At 40.2% G+C, this 18,604-nt stretch overlaps 1 protein-coding gene across 2 annotated transcripts in view; it reads right to left on the bottom strand.

Annotated features, from left to right (window-relative positions):
• Positions 1-13,148, bottom strand: part of RAP1GDS1 (Rap1 GTPase-GDP dissociation stimulator 1) — a 92,606-nt gene extending 79,458 nt beyond the window's left edge. The window contains exon 1 of one of the 2 annotated variants that reach the window (XM_066548067.1): positions 12,939-13,148. In XM_066548067.1, coding sequence (XP_066404164.1) covers positions 12,939-12,942 — 4 coding nt within the window. In that variant the 5' untranslated portion in view covers positions 12,943-13,148. The remainder of the gene's footprint in view (positions 1-12,938) is intronic. The other variant, XM_066548068.1, reaches the window with a different exon arrangement.
• Positions 13,149-18,604: the final 5,456 nt, after the last annotated feature.

Below are 18,604 nucleotides of genomic sequence, written 5' to 3'. Positions count from 1 at the left end.
AAAGCTGGGCAGAACTATCAAAATGGTCATGTTCCCACAACTCATGATGTGTAAGAGCTTGAGGGCCTCTGTAGTCTGGCAAAGAGGAGGCTAAGGGGGAAACCTGGAACTACCTGAAGGGATATTACAGAAACTACAGAGGTTTCAAGCAGTAACTGCACAAAATCATAGCTGACCTGGTTCAACCACCTCAAAATTCTCCCAAATTATGGTTCTGTATTTGTTCTATGATTCCATGAACTTGTTTCAAATTTCATCTCGAAACACTTTCTCTGTTTCTACTGCAGTGTCTCCAAGTAGGACATGCAGGTATGCCTAAGTCTTGTTGTGTCACAAATGTAACTGCTTAGTCCATCTAAAAATTAGCAGAGCACAGATGGGAAAATTCCTCATCTGACTATTCCTGCTATCTGACTTTCATTTAACAGATCTTTTCATTTTCTTTCCAAACAGGTTAAGTAACTCTTTTGTCCTACAAAACAGGTAGCAGTTTGGGGCTCATGAAGAAAAGGTCTCAAACACAAGTAAAAAGTACTCCTTTTACACCTAAAATTATTTCATTTCACTTGCAAAAAATATGTTAATTTTAGAATGAGATTTTTATTATGATTAATTTATTATGATATTTACTCAACAGTGTATGCAGTTTTGGTACTGCTTGAACTCCCATATAAATGAAGATAGACTGTGATTGTGAAATACCAGGCAAGCTAAGTCTTACTACTAGGAAAAAGCAACTTGGTGATTGTGATATAAAATTAGCTTGACTTGGAGCATCCTTCATATTATTCCATGATGTGAGCATAACTTTGAAAAACAAGGAAGATAGACTCCCTTTTACTGTGGGCTCCAGTTATAAAGGCAAAATAAAAGGAGTTTGAATGAGGCTTGATTTCTGTTACAGCATTTCAATATTGAGGAAAGAGTATTAATTATTTATATCTTTGAAGAGAAAAAGAATGCATTAAAATGTGAATTTAGGTTTTAAAAAATTCCCACAGATTTTGTGAGATGACAGTATACATGACACAAATGGAACACAAGTACCACAGAGACTATTTTGTGAACTGTTTACTAGTAGAGCTGCAAAAGTATATTAACTCTCCATTTTCCTATTAAAGCAAGCAGTTAGGAATCTCACAGCTTATTAACTGTTAGGAGGTGATGCATATATAATGAAATAACATCTAGACACTTTATATTTTGAAGTGAATAAGGAGTTTTGGTCTGAACATAAGCCTTTGAAAATGCTGAGTTAACCTCTAGCTGTCATTGTGGCACATGTTGCACCTTGAAATCTCTATTCATGTTGGAATGTCCCATTAGAAAACCACGTTTTAGGAACAAATGTTTTCACATGTATCAAACCAATATTTCTTTTGCATGGCCTGCCTTTCATTTGTTATGTTTCTTGTGTACTTTCACATTTCAGAGTTCAAGGTAAAAATCTAGTTTTCACTTGATTTCTATTTCCTCATCTGGGTCAATCACAACTTTATGCAATATGTTAACTTTAAATCCTGCACAAGAATGGGAGTAGAAAGGAAGACAACTTTTTACAGTCCACTCTCTTAGTCTTCTTGTTTCCCCTTTTTTAAAGAAACAGATTGGAGTTGGCTAAATTTAAGCTATTTACCTGGTTCACTTTTTGCACAATTAAACGCTCTTGCGATTAAAAGGTTATTTAGATGAATTAATGCTTATAGAGACCTCTTCAGAGGAGTTTTTTTTTTAAGACAGAGCTGAGTTCTCTTATGTTTTCAGCAACTGTTTGTCACCCTTTGCTGGCATGTCTACATTTTCTCTCTAATCCGCGAGAAGCCAGATTTTCTCATCTTTATCTGACAGCATGATACACTGAACTGTCTTGTCATTTGAGAATACAACTAATTCCCCTGTGCCACAAATTCTCTGGGGTACTAAACATCTGCAATTTTTTCTGGCTTCCACAGATGTGAGTCACTGCAAAAAAAAAAAAAAACCAAAACCCTCTGTCTGTAGATCATGAAGTCATTAATTCTACTAAACCATGATGAGTATTTAAACATTTTAAACTTTGACAAGTCATCTCAAATATGAAGGCACTATGGACATAGTTTTTTTATGTATCACTTAATTACCCATTATCCTATGGTCATATATGCTCAAGCACAATACAAAAGCTACAATTTGGGCCCAAATACCATCTTAAATCAAATCTGCAGTCTGTGTGCATAATAGACACCAAGGGGAACTGAGGCTATAATCTGACTACACTGAGGTTTCAGCAGCAAAGCTGGTTTCAACAGATTACCTTTTCTAAATGTTCTGCAACCAGGTCATTTAAGGCACTGCAATAGAGCGTCACTTAAGCCCACAACACACATCTAAACCTGTCATTTGATAGAGTTTTCTGTGTTCAATTTAATGAAGTCGTGTCTCAGCACTGAATGTAAGTTTTCCTTTCATTAAATTAATGCCTCAATGCCTCTTGATAAGCTGTGTTGAGCATGCAGATCTTTCATGTCAAAGCAACCACAGGTTTTTTTGCCTGATGGTTTTGTATTACCCTTAGATTACATTAGATGAAGCAGCAGAAGCATCTAGAATGAAAAGATTCAGATTATATGCTGAATTCTGGGAACAAATTAGTTCCTCAGACACAGAGCAGAATAGTATGCTCACCTAAACACAACACCACAGTGGACATCAAAGCCCCACTCTGGTTGTTCTTGGAGATGCTGAAAAGTGTGTGTTAAAACATAAATATTTTCACTCCAAATTGTGACCCAGCTCAGAGAAGGCCTTTTTGTTATAAAGATGCTTTTGCCAGAAGTCAGAGAGCTAAAAGAAATTGAAAAATCAGGGGCTTGCAAGAATTTCTGAGTTTTCAATTTTGACATGTACTCCTTGATCTCAGATTTACATGTCTGCCCAAAGACAGTCTAATCTTACTCTGGAAGCAGGCTCCTCAGCTCATTTCAGATTGTAAAAAATAAACTTCTGGTGATGGGAAAAAACCAATAGGCTCATCTACATATTTTTTAAAAATTAGAAAGGGTCAAGCAGAAAAGCCTGTGTTTCCAAAAACCTGCCAAAACTAAGTCATTTTTTAAATGCGCCTATTGAGCAGCTTTCAAAAATCCAGCAAGTTCTTTATGTACAGCCAAAGATGCTGTTTTGTTGATAACAACTTCTGATTTTAGAAATAAAGTAGTTTAAGTAGTTGGTAGGTATGCTCACTTCCAAGAGATACCTCACTGTTGTGATCACTGAAGTACAAAAACTGTTCAGAAGGGGAAGAGCTAAAAGTAGGTTAAAACCAATCCAGTAGTCCACAGCTGTTGCTTTTTAAAGCCTATTTAATATAAATTTAAAGAAAAAAAAAAGAAAACATAAAACAAGCCACCCCTTGCTTAACTGAAGTGCTGCATTATCTAGGGCATTTCTCTCTCCAGCCATCTGTTTTGTGCTGGGTGCATGCACTGAACTCAAATTTTATGTTCACAAGAGAACTCTGCCAGTTTCTTCCAGAGACTGTGGGAGGAGTCTCAAATTCTACCTTGTTCTCAACAGCAGAAAAAAAAACTGTGATACCTTGTACAGGGAGAAGTTATGACCTTCATAAAGGTAAGCAGGCACTTAGGATGATCTCTGGGATGAAGCTGCATTCCAAAAAAATCTACTGAATTGCTTTTTGTTTGTTTCCACCATTCTTGCCTTTGGAGAAGTAAGTGTCCAGACTAATGTATGTGTGATTAGAAACATAACGTCTTGCAAGGAGAAATTCCTAACATTTTCTGGGAATATCAGAAAACATCAAAAGCCATCACCTAATGGCTACAAAGTGAATTTCATTCTGGAAGTGCAGAATTTTCTCTATGCTGCTACAAGATAGAACAAAGGTCACTGTATGTAAATTAATAGCTTAGGGCACCGTGCTTACTGTTCCTTTTACAGAAGGATGTTCTAACATGATGATCTCCATATTAAATTGGTTTCTTCTTTGATATAACAAATTATATAAACTACATAATTCCATCAATTTGAAAGAAAAATCAAGTTTACCAAATAGATTTCTCTGTCATCAAATATAGTTCTTTCTTCATTTAGCAAGTTCTTCAGAGGCTATGGATTAGTACAGCAGCATTTCTAAGAACAGAAAGTTCCTAGAAAAAGTGCTTCTGATGGTCAAAATCAGTCCAATGTCTGCATTCCTCCCCCAGCTGCATCAACTGGGGAGCCAATATTACTATGCCATGAAAGGGTGAAGTGACCCATGCCACTTTACATATTTTCACCAAAACAGGACAGTTGAAGCTGTAGCACAGCCAAGTGAAAAAAGCAGGAGCCCAATGACTTCAGTGGTGCTCAGTGTGGGCTTTGTGGGGGTACAAGAATGCTGTATAAATAGCATTTACACAAATAGGGCTCAATTCTGTACAATTTCTTTCCTACAAGATACATTCTTTTATATAATGTACCTATTGTACGTTAGGCAGAACTGAAGCATGATTTTAAGCTGATTGTAAATAACTTGATATTTAACCAAAGAAAAGAACATTAAAAAAAAAAACAAAACCCAAACCACTTCAAAACTCTTGAAATTACAAAGCTGAGCACCAGTTTTTCAATTCTTTCCCTAACAAAGATGGTGAAAAGGGTATATGGTAAAAGAAGCTGTCAGGTTTTTAACTAATAAAGAAAGAACCTGATGAGGAGAGAATGTGAGATGGAAGCAAAGATGGAAAATAATAGCTAACTGGAAGCAGACAATATTGAAAATTGGGCAATGAAATAAAGAAGTCTGAAGGAATAGGAAAGCTGTGAAAAGAGAGTACAAAGAGGACCAAAAGAGTGAATAAATACATTGTAACATCAGATAGAGATAGGTGGGCTCTGCTTGGAAAGTGTATTTTGGGCACTACTGCTCATAAACTGATTACTATCTTAGATTCAACTGAGGCACTATCTTGCTGTAAATGGATGATGGGATTTTCACTGAAAAGCTTAAAAAAAAGGCAACCCTCCTGCCCCCAAAACCTTCTTGATTCCTGCCAGCATCTCCTTACATACACATTCCTCCTCTTTCTCTCAATCACCAATGCTTCCCTGCTTTTCCTGTAATTCCATATGGCAGGAGCCAGCATGTCTATATGTTCTCCCTGAGCTTTGCAGAGAAACGGGTAAGAAAGCCTAACAAGCTTTGCGAGATGAGAGCAAATTTGTATTTGTATAAAGTGTATTAGTGGATTTCTAAATTCATTTGATTGTACCAGACATTTTTACAACAAATGTCTTCACAGACTGGTTTTCTGTTCTCGTTGTCCTTTTTTTCCTCCCACAGAGCAACACTCTGATCCTAAAATCATTCAACACAAGCAAGGAAGAGGAAGGAGGAAAAATTGTGGCTCCCAGTCACTTGAGGGAGAAGGAAAAAAAGAACAGTAAGTATGAAAGTGCCTCATAACTGTTACACTGCTGCTGCCACTCCTCTTGAGGGTCACACACTGCATTTCCTCTTAACTTGCTCAGGCAGTTCGGGCAGGGGGTCTCAGGTATTTAAACAACAGAGCTCTACCATGGCCAGCGATCCAGTGATGCCCAGAGTGCACATGAAGGACTGCAGAAGGAAGTGGTCAGATACAGAAGATGCTATCACCAATACAGCAGACTCAGAAGACTGACTCCAGTCAGTTCCTCCAAAGGCCCAGGAGGGGTAAGTTAAACATTCTGTGGACAGGGAAGATTTAGATAAGAAAGATGTGTACAATCCTGCTTTGGTTTAAAAACCCTTTTCTCTTCACATGATTTGTTCCTGCTGTCAAGATAAAAGAGCATTTTGATTTAAGGAATCATTTCAAAGCCTTCATGTAGCAAAACCAGCTATTTGGCAGTACTGAACTCAAGCTTTGCCTGCAGCATACTGGGTGCTATTGACAGTGAACATGATGGAATTTCTCCACAGGAAAGGGATATGGGAATGAACTTAGCAAGGCTAAAGCAAGGAAAAGGTAAGCTACTAGTCCTGTAAATAGTGGCATGTACTTGTAAGGTGGCATTTAACGCTAGGAAAGTTAAAATAGTCTAATTAAAGTCACTGGACTGTCTTATCCAACATCAAAGACAGGAAGCATTTCTAAATATGCTCCCAAGTGGAGATCTCAGCTGCTGGAGAGCAAGACACCCTCAGCAATAGGCAGAGCTCCCCAGCCAAACATTTCACTCACCCTAGAGATTACCAAGACTTGCAGATGTTCATGTTTGTCTGATTTTGATATTTATGTAAAAGATCTATGCCGGCAGCATTTTCAGTTCCCATTCACAGAATTAATCCATATCATACAATTTTAGTTCCCAGCCTGGGTATAATTAAGGGCAAAAGGGGTAAAACAGAGTTTGTCAAGTGCTGAGTATGAGAGTTCTCTTCCAAGTGTAATCCTCTAATGTACAGAACACAGGATGAGAGGAAGGTGAGTACATGGTGTTCTTTCTGCACGGATGTATTCTAGAGGTTAAGGCAATTACTAAAAGATAAAGAAGGCAATAAGGAGAGGATTTTCAACTCCAGGTTTTGTGCCTTGATGCTCCATGCTAGTACATCATGAAGACCATAAATGTACAGGCAGCTGACAGTGGAAATAAGAACTCAAGACTACCACAAGATGCTGAGCTGTCACCTCCCCAGGTCTCCCAAGCACAGGTCTGTTTCCCACAGGCTCAATGGCAACCCTGACAAATTTCTGAAGGGTTTTGTTCAATCCTCATCACATCATCCATCCTATAATGCTTAGCTGCTTTCCTCCTTCAATCCCAGTCTTCTCAGGCTCCATCTCTCTGTCCAGTCATATTCCCAAATACATTTGCAGAGCATACACAGGAAAACTGAAAGGCTGCTATTAACCATGTGAATTTAAGTACTTGATTAACTGGATTTAATCAGATACTGAAAAGACTTGTCAAACCCAAGTCAACTGATAGGAAGGGTCAACAAAAATTTTAAATTATATGTAAATTTTGTATATGTGTTCAAAACCATTGTGTCCATAGACTGGTAAGTATCAGTGGATGGAACTGACTGATGAATTCCAACACTGATTAACTTCCATGAACCTCCCCGACTTATTGCTAACAGTGAATAGCTCAGTGTTTTGATAAAAGCTCAGAACTGACAAATGCCTCAGATGTTCCTGTAATACACAACTAGGAGGCAGTAAGTTTGTATGAGCTGTTAAATGTGAAGGAAATGGGACCTACTGTTGAAGTAGACCACCAAAAAAATTTCCTTTGCAAGAGTGCAATTTAAAAAAAAATTTATTTCCCCTGATTTTTTAATGTGTAAGTGCAATTTTTATAATACATTTGTCTGACCTAGAAATAGAAATCATGAAAGCATTTAATTTATTTTTAACTGCAAAGTTTAGCACAACTTTATACATTCATCCATGCTGTCAGTTTATGCATACTCTTAACTTCAACTACTTCAGACATACACACTTTTTTTCACTGACATTTCTTATCATAATTTGTGGAGCTGTATCTGAAAGTGCTTCAGGTCAGAGATATTTCTAAGACACATGCCTTGCCTGTGCACACTTACACTTGTACAGTTAAGGGATGCTGTAATTATTTGCAAGTCCCAAAGCTTCATGCATTAAATTGTGTCCTCTACCTGGAGATAAAATGAACAGCAGTTATCTGGTTTATAGATTTGACAAATTCTTCTGGGCATCTTCCAACTTTGTAATCTACTTGAACTATAGCTTAAGAACCATATGAGATCACCAGGGTTTCTGCACAACTTCAAAGCTCCCTAAGTCAGAGCTGTGCAGTTCTCAAGCTGAACAAACGTTGTCAGGCTCTGTGCACAGCTTTGAGGCTCCTTGAACCACAGCCACTTGTTCCAGAGGGTTTACAAATTCCATTAGGCATATCTGGAGCACATATAAATTCTAATAACATCAGCTATGTTTCTGCACTAAAAGGAACCTTTAGTTATTCAGAAATACATAGCTTTTAACTACCATTTTACTCTACCAAAACAAATTTCATTTGGTTGCCATTATAATAAAATCTGTAAATAGAAAAATTTTTCTATACCATATTTAATAAAAAGTGGCCCTGGGAGATTGTCCTTGCACTGAAAGCTGCTACTTATAAAATCCTTTAGTAGGAAAAGCTCCTTGTCTAATTAAAATTCACACTGCCATTAGAAAAACTTCTCCATTAGCTGGAGAACACATATTAACATTTCAAGACACCTAATTTCCAGAAGCTTAGATGTAGTTCCTAATCTATTTTAATCTGGAAACAAGTTAGCATCTAAAACTTAATGTCTTCAACAGTATCAAGACAGCAGGAATGCTCATTTTCTCCAGCCCAGCATGTGAACAGACCCAGGTGGACCAGTCAGCAGTGAAAAGTGGGTTTTCTCTTACATAAGTAACTAGGTCACCATCTAATGTCCCTTTGTTGTCCTAAAACATGAACTTCATCCTGTGACAGAGTTAAGAAGGAATAATAACCAACCTCCTTGACAGATGCCACAGAACAATCTCCATAGCCTTCCCTCCTGTCAAACAGTAAAGACATTATTTTCCCTTTCTTTTGAACAAATACTCGTTTATGCTGATCTCTTCTTTTTGTTTTACCTATTTATATAGAATTAAATTCTGAGAACTTCCAGAAATAATTCAGCTTTACTTGAGAATGATGGAAAACTATAATGGCTCTTTTCAAGCACTGTCAGCAGCATACAATTGGTACTATTAAAAAAAAAAAGAAAGTAATAGTTATCTGATTTTATTTACATTATGCTAGCTATTGTCTTTATATTGTGGGGAAGGACATAGAGTAGACTTCCTTCTTTCTTCCTCCTGTTTCTGTCCTCTGTTGCTCTATTCATCCATCTTTAGTTCTAGTATTTCTCTCCCTTCATGCATTTCCCTTAAGGGATTTCTGTTCTCTTCTATTCTTGTCTTTGTAGCTTTCTCATTTCCATTATTACGGCTTTTGTTTCCTTCAGGTTTCAGCTGTTCTTCTGCCCTTTCCTCTTTCAGTTTGATGCTACAGAAAGCCAGGCGTTCCTCACAGGCTTCTGAAACTAATTCTGAATCTTCTGTTCTCAGGAAACATACTTGTGAATGAAGCCTTTAACCTAAAGCTAAAGACAAAATTGGTTGGTTTCAGTCTCACACAGTTACAGAAGAACACAAATACTGGCCTGATCACAGGAACAGTTATTCATTGAGGAAGGTCAGTCAGAAGTAACCTAACCTTTCTGGCTGCTTTAAAAGCACACTTTAAGGTGTGCTCTTACTGAAGCAAGAGATGCAGTCTAAAAGCAGCTTTTTCTCTGTTTATGTTTTAAAGAGAAGACTTTTACCCAAAGCAGCCTCATTTTTTTCAAAAATGCTAACAACCCTTTATACTGGCTTAAACTGGTGTATTCTGGCTGGCTAGAACTAAAATGCTGGAGGTGGTGTTAGAAGTCTCATTGTTTTAGCAAAAACTTTAAAAGAATTACAAATTATCTTTTTGTGCAATTGACATAACTCTCATCAGATTTGTATGTCATGAAAGAAAACTAGCAAAAGAGCCCAAGATGGAAGACTTTTTCCCATTAATTTTCATTTGTCTCATCTGAAGCGACTGATTACATTTTTTTGATCAAAAGCAGGTTGGTCTACTCTATCTTCCCAAAAGCAATACTGGACACAGCCACACATGAAGCTTTACATCCTCCTGCCTCCTCTATTTAATGAACCATCACCCTGAAGATAGGCAATGGTTTGTTACATGCTGCTCTGTGCTTCAGTTTCAATGTAGTGTTTCACAACCATGAGGCTGGTTGCACATGTTAATTCTTCAGGGAAAGTGGGAGGGAAAATTGAGTATATCTGGGAGAAGAGCAGTAATAGAAATCTTTGTTCTGATAACTAAGTGGACAGTACTAAAACAAATCCATCTACATTATAGACTGGGAATCTTACATATTTTGTCACTGAGCCTTTAATGCTAGCTATTGTAAAGAGAGCCTAGCAGGCTGCTTATGCAGTTTGTAGCCCAAGTGAACACCTATGTCTGAGCAGAGGCTGCCTTCCATTTCCTGCTAACAAGACCTGGAATCACAAAATGGAAGAATATTTTTATGAGCTTTCACTATTACAGACTGTAACTAACACTTCAAACAAAGTGATAAGTGACATGGAAACAACTGTATCCTGTACTTGTATTCTGCATACAAACTCTTATACATAGTGTTTTTCAATCTTCTGGGCTCAATGGGTCACTGCTGAGTGGTTAAATTGTAACAGAGCTCCTAATTTTTATTTCATTAATTTACATCTGAGGAATAATTGCAGCCTGCTTACAATAACCACCATATGTCACTGCTCTAAAATTGAAAGATTTTCTTGGATACAGTGTGATTGTATGAGTTTACCAGTTGTGTTTTTCGAGGTTAAAAACAAGAATTGATTGAGGAAAGGAACTGTTCATGGCACTTACATTAGTAACTGAAAAGTAAAAGCCTTGTGTTTTTGTAACAACAGAAATAAAGTAGTGGTGGTGCACATGTCACTTAAAGTAGTGTAAGTCTCTACTGCCAGCTCTACTTAAGGCCACCTACCTCTCAAAGTCAGAAGTTGAATAGTGTTCAAACTCTACTCAGATACAGCTTTACAAACTATAAATGCAAGCAACAGAAGTTACAATTTTGGAAAGAACCCATGTTACTGAGAGGAAAGAGCAACCTCCCAGAGGAAACAACCATGGTAATGTCTTCAGAGGAACACACATATGGAAACAGTGTAGCAGAAGACTTATAGAGTAAAGAAAAGGCAGATCCATGTATGCATAACAAGTATTTTTAACTACAGAAATCTTTTGATTTGACTTAGAATCTGCTTGGGCTTCCATGTTATATCTTAGTATAGAAACCAGTTAATACTATGCCAACCTGCATACATACTGAAAAGACTATATGTTTAAATGAAAGATATCACTGCACTCTTTGCCACAAGCACTTGTTTGTTGAGCATGATTTCTGGAAGATATAAAAGCCATTGGAAGAACAAATTCATCCTTGTTTTAATTCTAAGGATTTTCAGCTTTTATGCTATGTGTTACCAAAAAAAAAGTTATAACCCAAAGGAGGGAATCTACTGCATTGACTGTGTAAGCTTAAACATAGATCTTAGACATTTAAAGTCACTACAGTTGTCAGCCAAGGAGAAACTGATTTCCATCTTTGCTGCTCACAAGAGCTGCTGCAGAGGCTACTTACAGTTTGCTTTGATTTTAGAGACAGTAGAATCAGACCCTGATATGTGAAGAATAGAAAAAGCCCCAAAAAACCCTTTCTCAGTGTTTTCACAAGCAATCTCTCTGGGCAGTTATGGACAGGTGCTGACAGAGTCTACAGGCAAGTTATTTCAGTCTTCCTGAAAATAATTATAACTACTCTTACTTTTGTAGCAAGATTTAGTAGCAGATTCTCAAGCTGTTTATAAACATGCCTGCAACTGAAGTGTGGTTTCCTCCAAAAAGGAGTGATGTGCTCATCCTGCACCAGCTTTTCTGAGCAGGTTTTAGCTGGTGCCCTGAAGTCACTACTTTTTGGAAGCCAAAATAGCTAGACTTTGACCAGAATGATGAGACTAATCGTCTTACTTTGTGAATGGAGACCGGAAGCATAGGCAAACTAAATTTTGGTGTTTTGCCTTTTCAACCCTCATGAAAAAGAGATCTTCACTACATTGTTAGAGTTTAACCTAACTCTGATGAAATCTGACAGTTATTCCTCACGTCTGATCCTGGTAGCTTCTAGCTTGAGCGATTCTCCAAAGGTTTTCTACTGCTTTACAGGAGTTAAATAAGTATGTAACCTCATTTCGCAACCAGAAAAACTGAGACACAGCAACAGCTTCCTTCCATGGAAACTTCTAGTTGAAAGTGAAAGATGCATGTGATCTGCAAAGAAACTACTGATATACCTAAGGCCACAGGAAGTGCTGATGTCAAATCCCCAAGCCGAGTTCAGGAGCTGCCACCTCCTTAGCCTGGTTGTGAACCATAGTTCCTCACCCTGTGGACCTGCAACCCTGATCCCACCATCACGTTTGGCAGATTGGCTGGGTCTTTGGCAACGTGGGCACCTCCTACCCACCCCTAGGATCTACATTACAGCCAGATTTCTGGAAAATCTGTTTTATGGTGGATGTTTCATACCGGGAGAGATGTAGCTTTGTGCAAGAGGATGAGGTGGAGAAGGCAAGAGCAATTCACCAGCAGCTCTGTTACGAAAACCCAAATACCGTGCTTCCCGGTCTCGTGTGGCATTTGTTGGGCACTCCATACAAGTGTCAATCAGCATGAAACTACTTAATTTATAATCTTAAGACAAAAAAGGGAGAGGTGACATGGCTGCATTTCTAGGCACGATTAGCGCTCTAAAAGACGGAGAAATAGGAGGACCCTTGTCTTCCTCAAACAATGAGCAGAGATTATAAAACAATCTAAGCGTACTACCCCAACTTATCTCCATTACGCAAACAGTAACTGGGAAAGCGTCCTGGGGGTGCCTTACATAATTCCTTGCTCTGAGCCCCCCTCGGCACTCGGGCAGTTGCTCTTTCCCCTAACCCCGAACGCAGCCCCGGCTCCGCGAGTGCCGTGCGGAGCTGCCCGGGCTGGGCGCAGCCGGCGGGCGGCGGCAGCGCAGCGGCAGCCGCGGAAACTTTGCGCCGCAGGGGCCGGGCAGCGGCCGCGGCAGCGCCGGGGGAACCGGGGGGGCTCGGCAGAGCTCCGAGCCTCCTCCCTGGCGCTGCGAGGGACGCGGCCGATGGCAAAGTTCCCCCGGCCGCCTCTTCTCGCCCGCCGGAGACGAGAGGGCGGCGGCCTCCGCGGACAGAGGGGCGGCGGCAGGGACTGCACAGCGCGGGGCTGGGGCGACTTACCCATGGTGCCGCCGCGGCCTCCTCCGCCTCCTGCTGCTGCTGCCGCTCCTGCAGCCGCCGCCTCTCCGCCGGCGCGGAGGGAGGCGCGGGAGGCGTGTGCGCGGAGCGAGGCGCGGCGCGGAGCCTGCGTGCGGCGGGCTATGAGTCAGGGCAGCACATCCGGGCACGGCCGGGAGACACCCCGCCCGACAGCCCGGCCGCACCGAGCCGCCGCCGCTGCCGCTGCCGCCGGGGAAGGGCGGGAGCCGCGCAGGGAGAGAGGAGGCGGCGCGGGGCCGGCGGCAGCGCCCCCGGCTGGGGAGGAGGCGGCGGCGGGGCGGGACCGCTCCCAGCGGCGGCTGCCGCCCCTCGGGCCTCCTTTGTTACAGGGGCTGGGGTGGGGCCGCCCGCTGGGTCCCGGGGGCGGCCGCCGGGGATGGAGGGAGAGCGGGTGCGGCGTGGTGCACCCCGCACATCCCCGCGCCGCCGTCGCTGCGCACAGTTCCTCGGTCCGAGAGGAACGTGGGGTGGTTTAAACACACCGCTCGCCGTTTTGAAGTTCATATTTAATGATACGGACTCAAAGGAGGAGCGTTTTCCAAGAAGGAGGGGATTACGCTGGACGGATAAGGGGATTTTTTTGAGGTGGTTTGTATGAGGAAAAGGATCAATAGAGGAAACTGCAGGTCATGTCCAAGTGCTGCACGTTTTGCTGAACCAACGTGCCAGGTTTTACACCCGAAACTGAAAGGCACTAGGTAGATCTGTGTGGAAGGCATTTTTAACAATGAAGGTCTGTGTTCAGTGGTCCCGATTCCTTTCTGCCCTCGAGTTCAGTATCTGTAAAATAAGGAATAATAAGGAACTGTTTGCTGTTACAGTTCTCACAGCAGTTTCATGGGAAACATTTGAGGGGGAAGGAGATGTTGAATTGAGCAGCTTTTGTGGCATTTTCCAAATCTTCTCATGGTTATGTATTCATTACTCAGGTTTTACCTGAGTTAATCCTAAAGGGTGGTTAAATAGAGTAGGACCACAGAACGTAATAATAGGGGTTTGCTTGCTGTATAGAAATGGATAGGCCAGGGACAATTCTGATGAGTGGTGCAAAAAAAAGTTTTAGTTGAATCATCCCCCACAGTGGCTTCACAAGTGACACCAGTCGTCCCTCTCACCAGCAGTCAGCAGCTGCCAGGGATTTCCTCTCTGGAACACATCCCAGGAGCTTTCATGCCTGTAAAAGGGCAGTGTGATGTGACAAGCAAAGAATAATTCATCAGTCTTTCTGCAGAGTCCAGACTGAACATGTTGGGGTTTATCCATTTACTTTGCTGCAGCCCTATGATTCACCACCTCTTTCCTTAGGAAATAGTGGAATTTTGTAGTTGACTTCAGCAGGGTTAACCGCTGTCCCAGTATGCAGAACTTGACACTGGAGATAAGTAAATTTATGATCAACTGATGCTGAAAATTACTATATTTTACAAAGCTGGACAACACAACTAGTTTTGTCACTGTTTTCATTGCACTGAGACTGCAGGAAATTCAAACTAGAACATGTTGGGTTTTTAACTGCAGGGTTTATCTAATTCAGTACTTTAAAAAGCCACAGGTTTCTTAAATGAGTCTAAGTGGTGAAAAGATGTATTTTTTTTTCTGCTTTCCTCTATTTTCAAACCTTGTTTGAAATTCATCTTTGTCCTATGTTTTTACCTCCTTATCTCTTTCACTCAGCAATAAATTTTGCTTTGGCTTTATAACTGTGTCCCAAAAGTCTCCTCTACTTGTCTGGGGAAAAAGGCAGTGAAATTCTCTTCTTAATGATCTGTCTTTGAGGGGTCATGGAAGACATATTCCACATATTATTTCAAGTGGGATAAATCATGTAGGCTAAATTGGAGAAACATTAAAATGCTCAGGTTTCTCTAGTTTACTTACATGTCCTACCTGAAATGCACATGTATACCTTTGCAAGACCCAGAAAGGTAGGACCATTGCCTGCTTCAAGAAAGGATTTTGAGGGCAGTGGCTTCTAAAGAATTCTGCCAGAAAGAGACTATAGAACGTCTTAGATTTTAATTCATTTCAGTGGCTCGAAAAGAACCATGCAAAACTAGGGAGACCTTTTGTTCTTTTGACTGAATACTTATTAATTCTAGAACAGATAGAGAAAGCTCCAAACAAGCTGATGACTTGATTTTTGACAATCCCTTAATTAGGTACAAGATTACAGCAGGAAAAAAGAGGTGTTGTTAAAAAAACCCTCCAAGTCCTGCCGTTCTTACAGTTGAATGCAAGACCCTGCATGTATGGTTACACATGGAATGGTTCAAAAGGGAGAGGAATCCTCATGAGAGGAATGTCCATCCCCAAAAGACTATATAGAAGAGTTTTGGGCCCTTAGGCTTAGATAACATATGTATAGAAGATAAGACACAAAATCAGTTTGCTAATTTTTTTTAAAGTGATACCTGTGAGAATATATAATAAAAAACAATGAACTTATGATGCTCCTGATGTATTCATGAAGGAAAAAAATAATTAAAACCCAGGTTTTTGAGAAAAACAGGCAACTAGAAACAATGTATTGTGTTACTGGTGAGGTTTGCAGTAGAAATTGAGAAGGAACCTGTACAAGTGTATTCTGTGGATTTCAGAAGTTGTTTAATTTCAGCAGTGGGGGAAAGACTGAAAAATTAGTTCATAAAAATATCCTTTAGAACAGCTTATCACTGCTTTTCTTTCTGTGCTTCTAACACAGCTGTGAAAATTGAGTTGTAGACTACAGAAATTAGGAAGTTATTAATAAGTGCTTTCTCTGCACTCCCAAACATTGACTATGTCTGATGTCCTGCAAGGAAATGGAAAACTTTCTTTGAGCAAGTGACCTTCCAGTGCTTACCACTTCATGAATGTTCTTTCTCAGATCTTGCATCAATTTCAAATTCTCAGCACATCTCCTTAAAAATCTTCTTGCATACGTTATATCATTTAACTTGGCAGAAGGGTGCATGTAAGGAATATATTTTAAACTGCCTCTGTATGGATGCCAGAAGGCTACATGAGCAACAGGAGCATGCTGAGATACTCAAATGCATAAGGAAATATGATATGCTACTGTAATTTAGTGGAAGTCCCATCATCTGACGGGAATGGGCTGTCGCAGCTTGTTTAGTAAGGAAGGGCAAAGAAAGCAAAAGTGTGGGTAGCACTTTACTCCTGTTAGAGACACAGGCAACCTTTTGAATCCCGGCACCCTGAGAAATCTCAGTTTTCGTAAAACTAGAGGTCAAAATGGTGCAGGGCTATCTGTAAGCTTGCCTATGGAAAATAGGACAAAATACTTCATGAGAGCTTCCTGTGGTATGTGAATAGGGAGATTATAAAAGTGTGCAGAAGGAAGGAAGAGTACTCCCAAAGTACTGGCAACTGGCTGGCAACCTTCTCCCTGAAGGTAAGCTGCCTCACATGGTCCATGGGATAAGAGCACTTAGTGATTGAGAAGTGAACACCTTTTTTCTATGATAACTCATTCATGTTCCCATATCTACTGTGTAAGTATTCATGATAAAGACTTTCTGGTAAGTTGAAATTTGAAAAAGGTACCATGTAGGTACACACAGTTTGTGGTGATTGGGGTGGGGCTGTGTCCAGCCTCATCCCCAGTGGGCTGCAGCTGTGAGCAGCAGGTGAGCAGCATTGACAGCAATGAGCCATGGAGTGCCCAGGGGCGCTGACCAACCACCACAGGGAACAGAGGGCACACAGGTGCAATGCATGGACATGAGGGGTATAAAAGGCTGGGCTGGAAGATAGGAAGGGCAGATGCTTGCAGCCTTCTGAAGTGGCATGATGTTGCTGTTTATGGGTTGAAGCTTTCTGGAATTGTATGGCGACACTCTGTATTGTGGCTGTCTCAACTGTACCAGATGCTGTGACAGGTACCTTTTCTATCTCTAAGTGCAATTTAAATGCAAGAGTGGCTGACCTTGGAAAATGAAATTTGAGAAATGAATTGGTTTTTTAATGCCAAACTTTCAAAAAAAACAGTGCTTAAATCTGTCTGAAGAAAAAAAAATCTGTGTGTGAGTTTGTATGCATTGTGTGTTATGCTGCAAGACTGCAGTAACCCTTTCTGGCCTAAAAATTTGGGGCTTTTTTTCAATGACTTTGTTTCCATGTGTATTAGGGACAGTAAAAATGGCATGATGCTATTCATAACTCGCAAAGTTACAGTAGGTGTAGGTTTGACTCACACTTTAGAGCTGAAAGAAATTTCCTGCATAGTCAAAAAGGACTTCTTGCTTGCTCTCAAATTTAAGTGGACAGTGTATTGTGTTTTGTTATCTTGTTAGAGTTTTATATTTGTTATGGCCTTTTCTACAAACCTTAAGAGGAGCTAGGAGAGCAACTGGAGGGGAAAATTGTTCTAAGATTATTTTGTCTGTTTGAAGTCTCTTCGAGCAACCTAGTCACAAGATCTGGGCTTGGGAAGGGCTTTGTTTCTAGGTGAGATTGGAAGGGGCCTTGCCAATGTTTGCCTTTCCCTTCACTATGGAGGTGGTTTGCTAGCTGGACTTCTCTCTGTAAATCTCACCTAAGTAGCGTGCAGGTGTCTTGGGTAGGAGAATTTGTGTAGGTGATTGCTGTTCCTCAGTGATGGCAGATAGCTGGATCTGACTAAACCCCAGTAGGGTTCAGGTGAGTCAAGTCAGAGTGATTATGAAACGTCCAGGTTAAATTGTTGGCCCAATGGCCTCTGCTGGCATTGTGCTTATGGAAGTTATTCACGACAGCTGTGCGACAAAAAGCTGAAAAGGATGAAGGAGAGTTCTGGAGAGTTTATATTCCCCCTCAAGTTTGGTGAGAGCTCAACGTCCCTCAAGAGAGTTAAATATCATAAAATGAGAGGTGTTAAAATATTCACCAAAAATCAGGTTTGTCTGCAGAAATCTACAAATTTTCTGTAAGTGTATTCTTCCCTATATGGGCTATTATCTCCTAATTTTAGTATTTTTCCGTATTAAATCAGAGGCATGTGATATGCATTGCAAAAACCCCTTTTATTGATTCATAGTGCTCTTTATGAGTAAGTGCTAATACACAATCCTGTTCTTGTGTAAAGTCTTCTTTGGGGCTTGTTAGATGTACAAAGCAATTACACAGTGCTCTTTATTTTTAATTGTATACCTTATTACTTCTGCATTTGCAGATAAATGTTTTTAGGCTTAACCTAGTGAAGGGAATACATCTGCAGCAGAGTTTGCTATGCTGAGTTTTATTTTAGTAGTATGAAGCATTTTATACTTAAATATTATTTAGTACAGCACAAACAATACTCCTCCATTAGGGTAATTATGCCCTATTTGTTTCTCTGCTTCCATTAATTTCTCTAATTTAAGGCAATTAAAAGTAAGTTCTGTAAGTAACTTCTAACTTGTGAAAGCTACTTTAGACATGGTAATATGAGTGGAAATAATTTTAATTCTACTTGAGCAATAATAAATATAATAGCAAAGCTGTTGTTAGGTAATGCCACAGTGTTCAACCCTTAGTGATGCCTAAACCATAAGATTGCAATACAAGGAAAATCACATGATAAAGTAGAATTATGAAAACCTGGTTTGAAATATCACCTTCATACTTCCTAGGTGGTATAGGCAAGTTACCTTGGTCTGTGATTGTGT

The sequence above is a fragment of the Molothrus aeneus genome, chromosome 4 (genome assembly GCF_037042795.1).
Source record: "Molothrus aeneus isolate 106 chromosome 4, BPBGC_Maene_1.0, whole genome shotgun sequence".
NCBI lineage: Eukaryota > Metazoa > Chordata > Aves > Passeriformes > Icteridae > Molothrus > Molothrus aeneus.
Note: the sequence above shows the minus strand (reverse complement) of the source record. Positions and strands in the feature narration are given on the sequence as shown.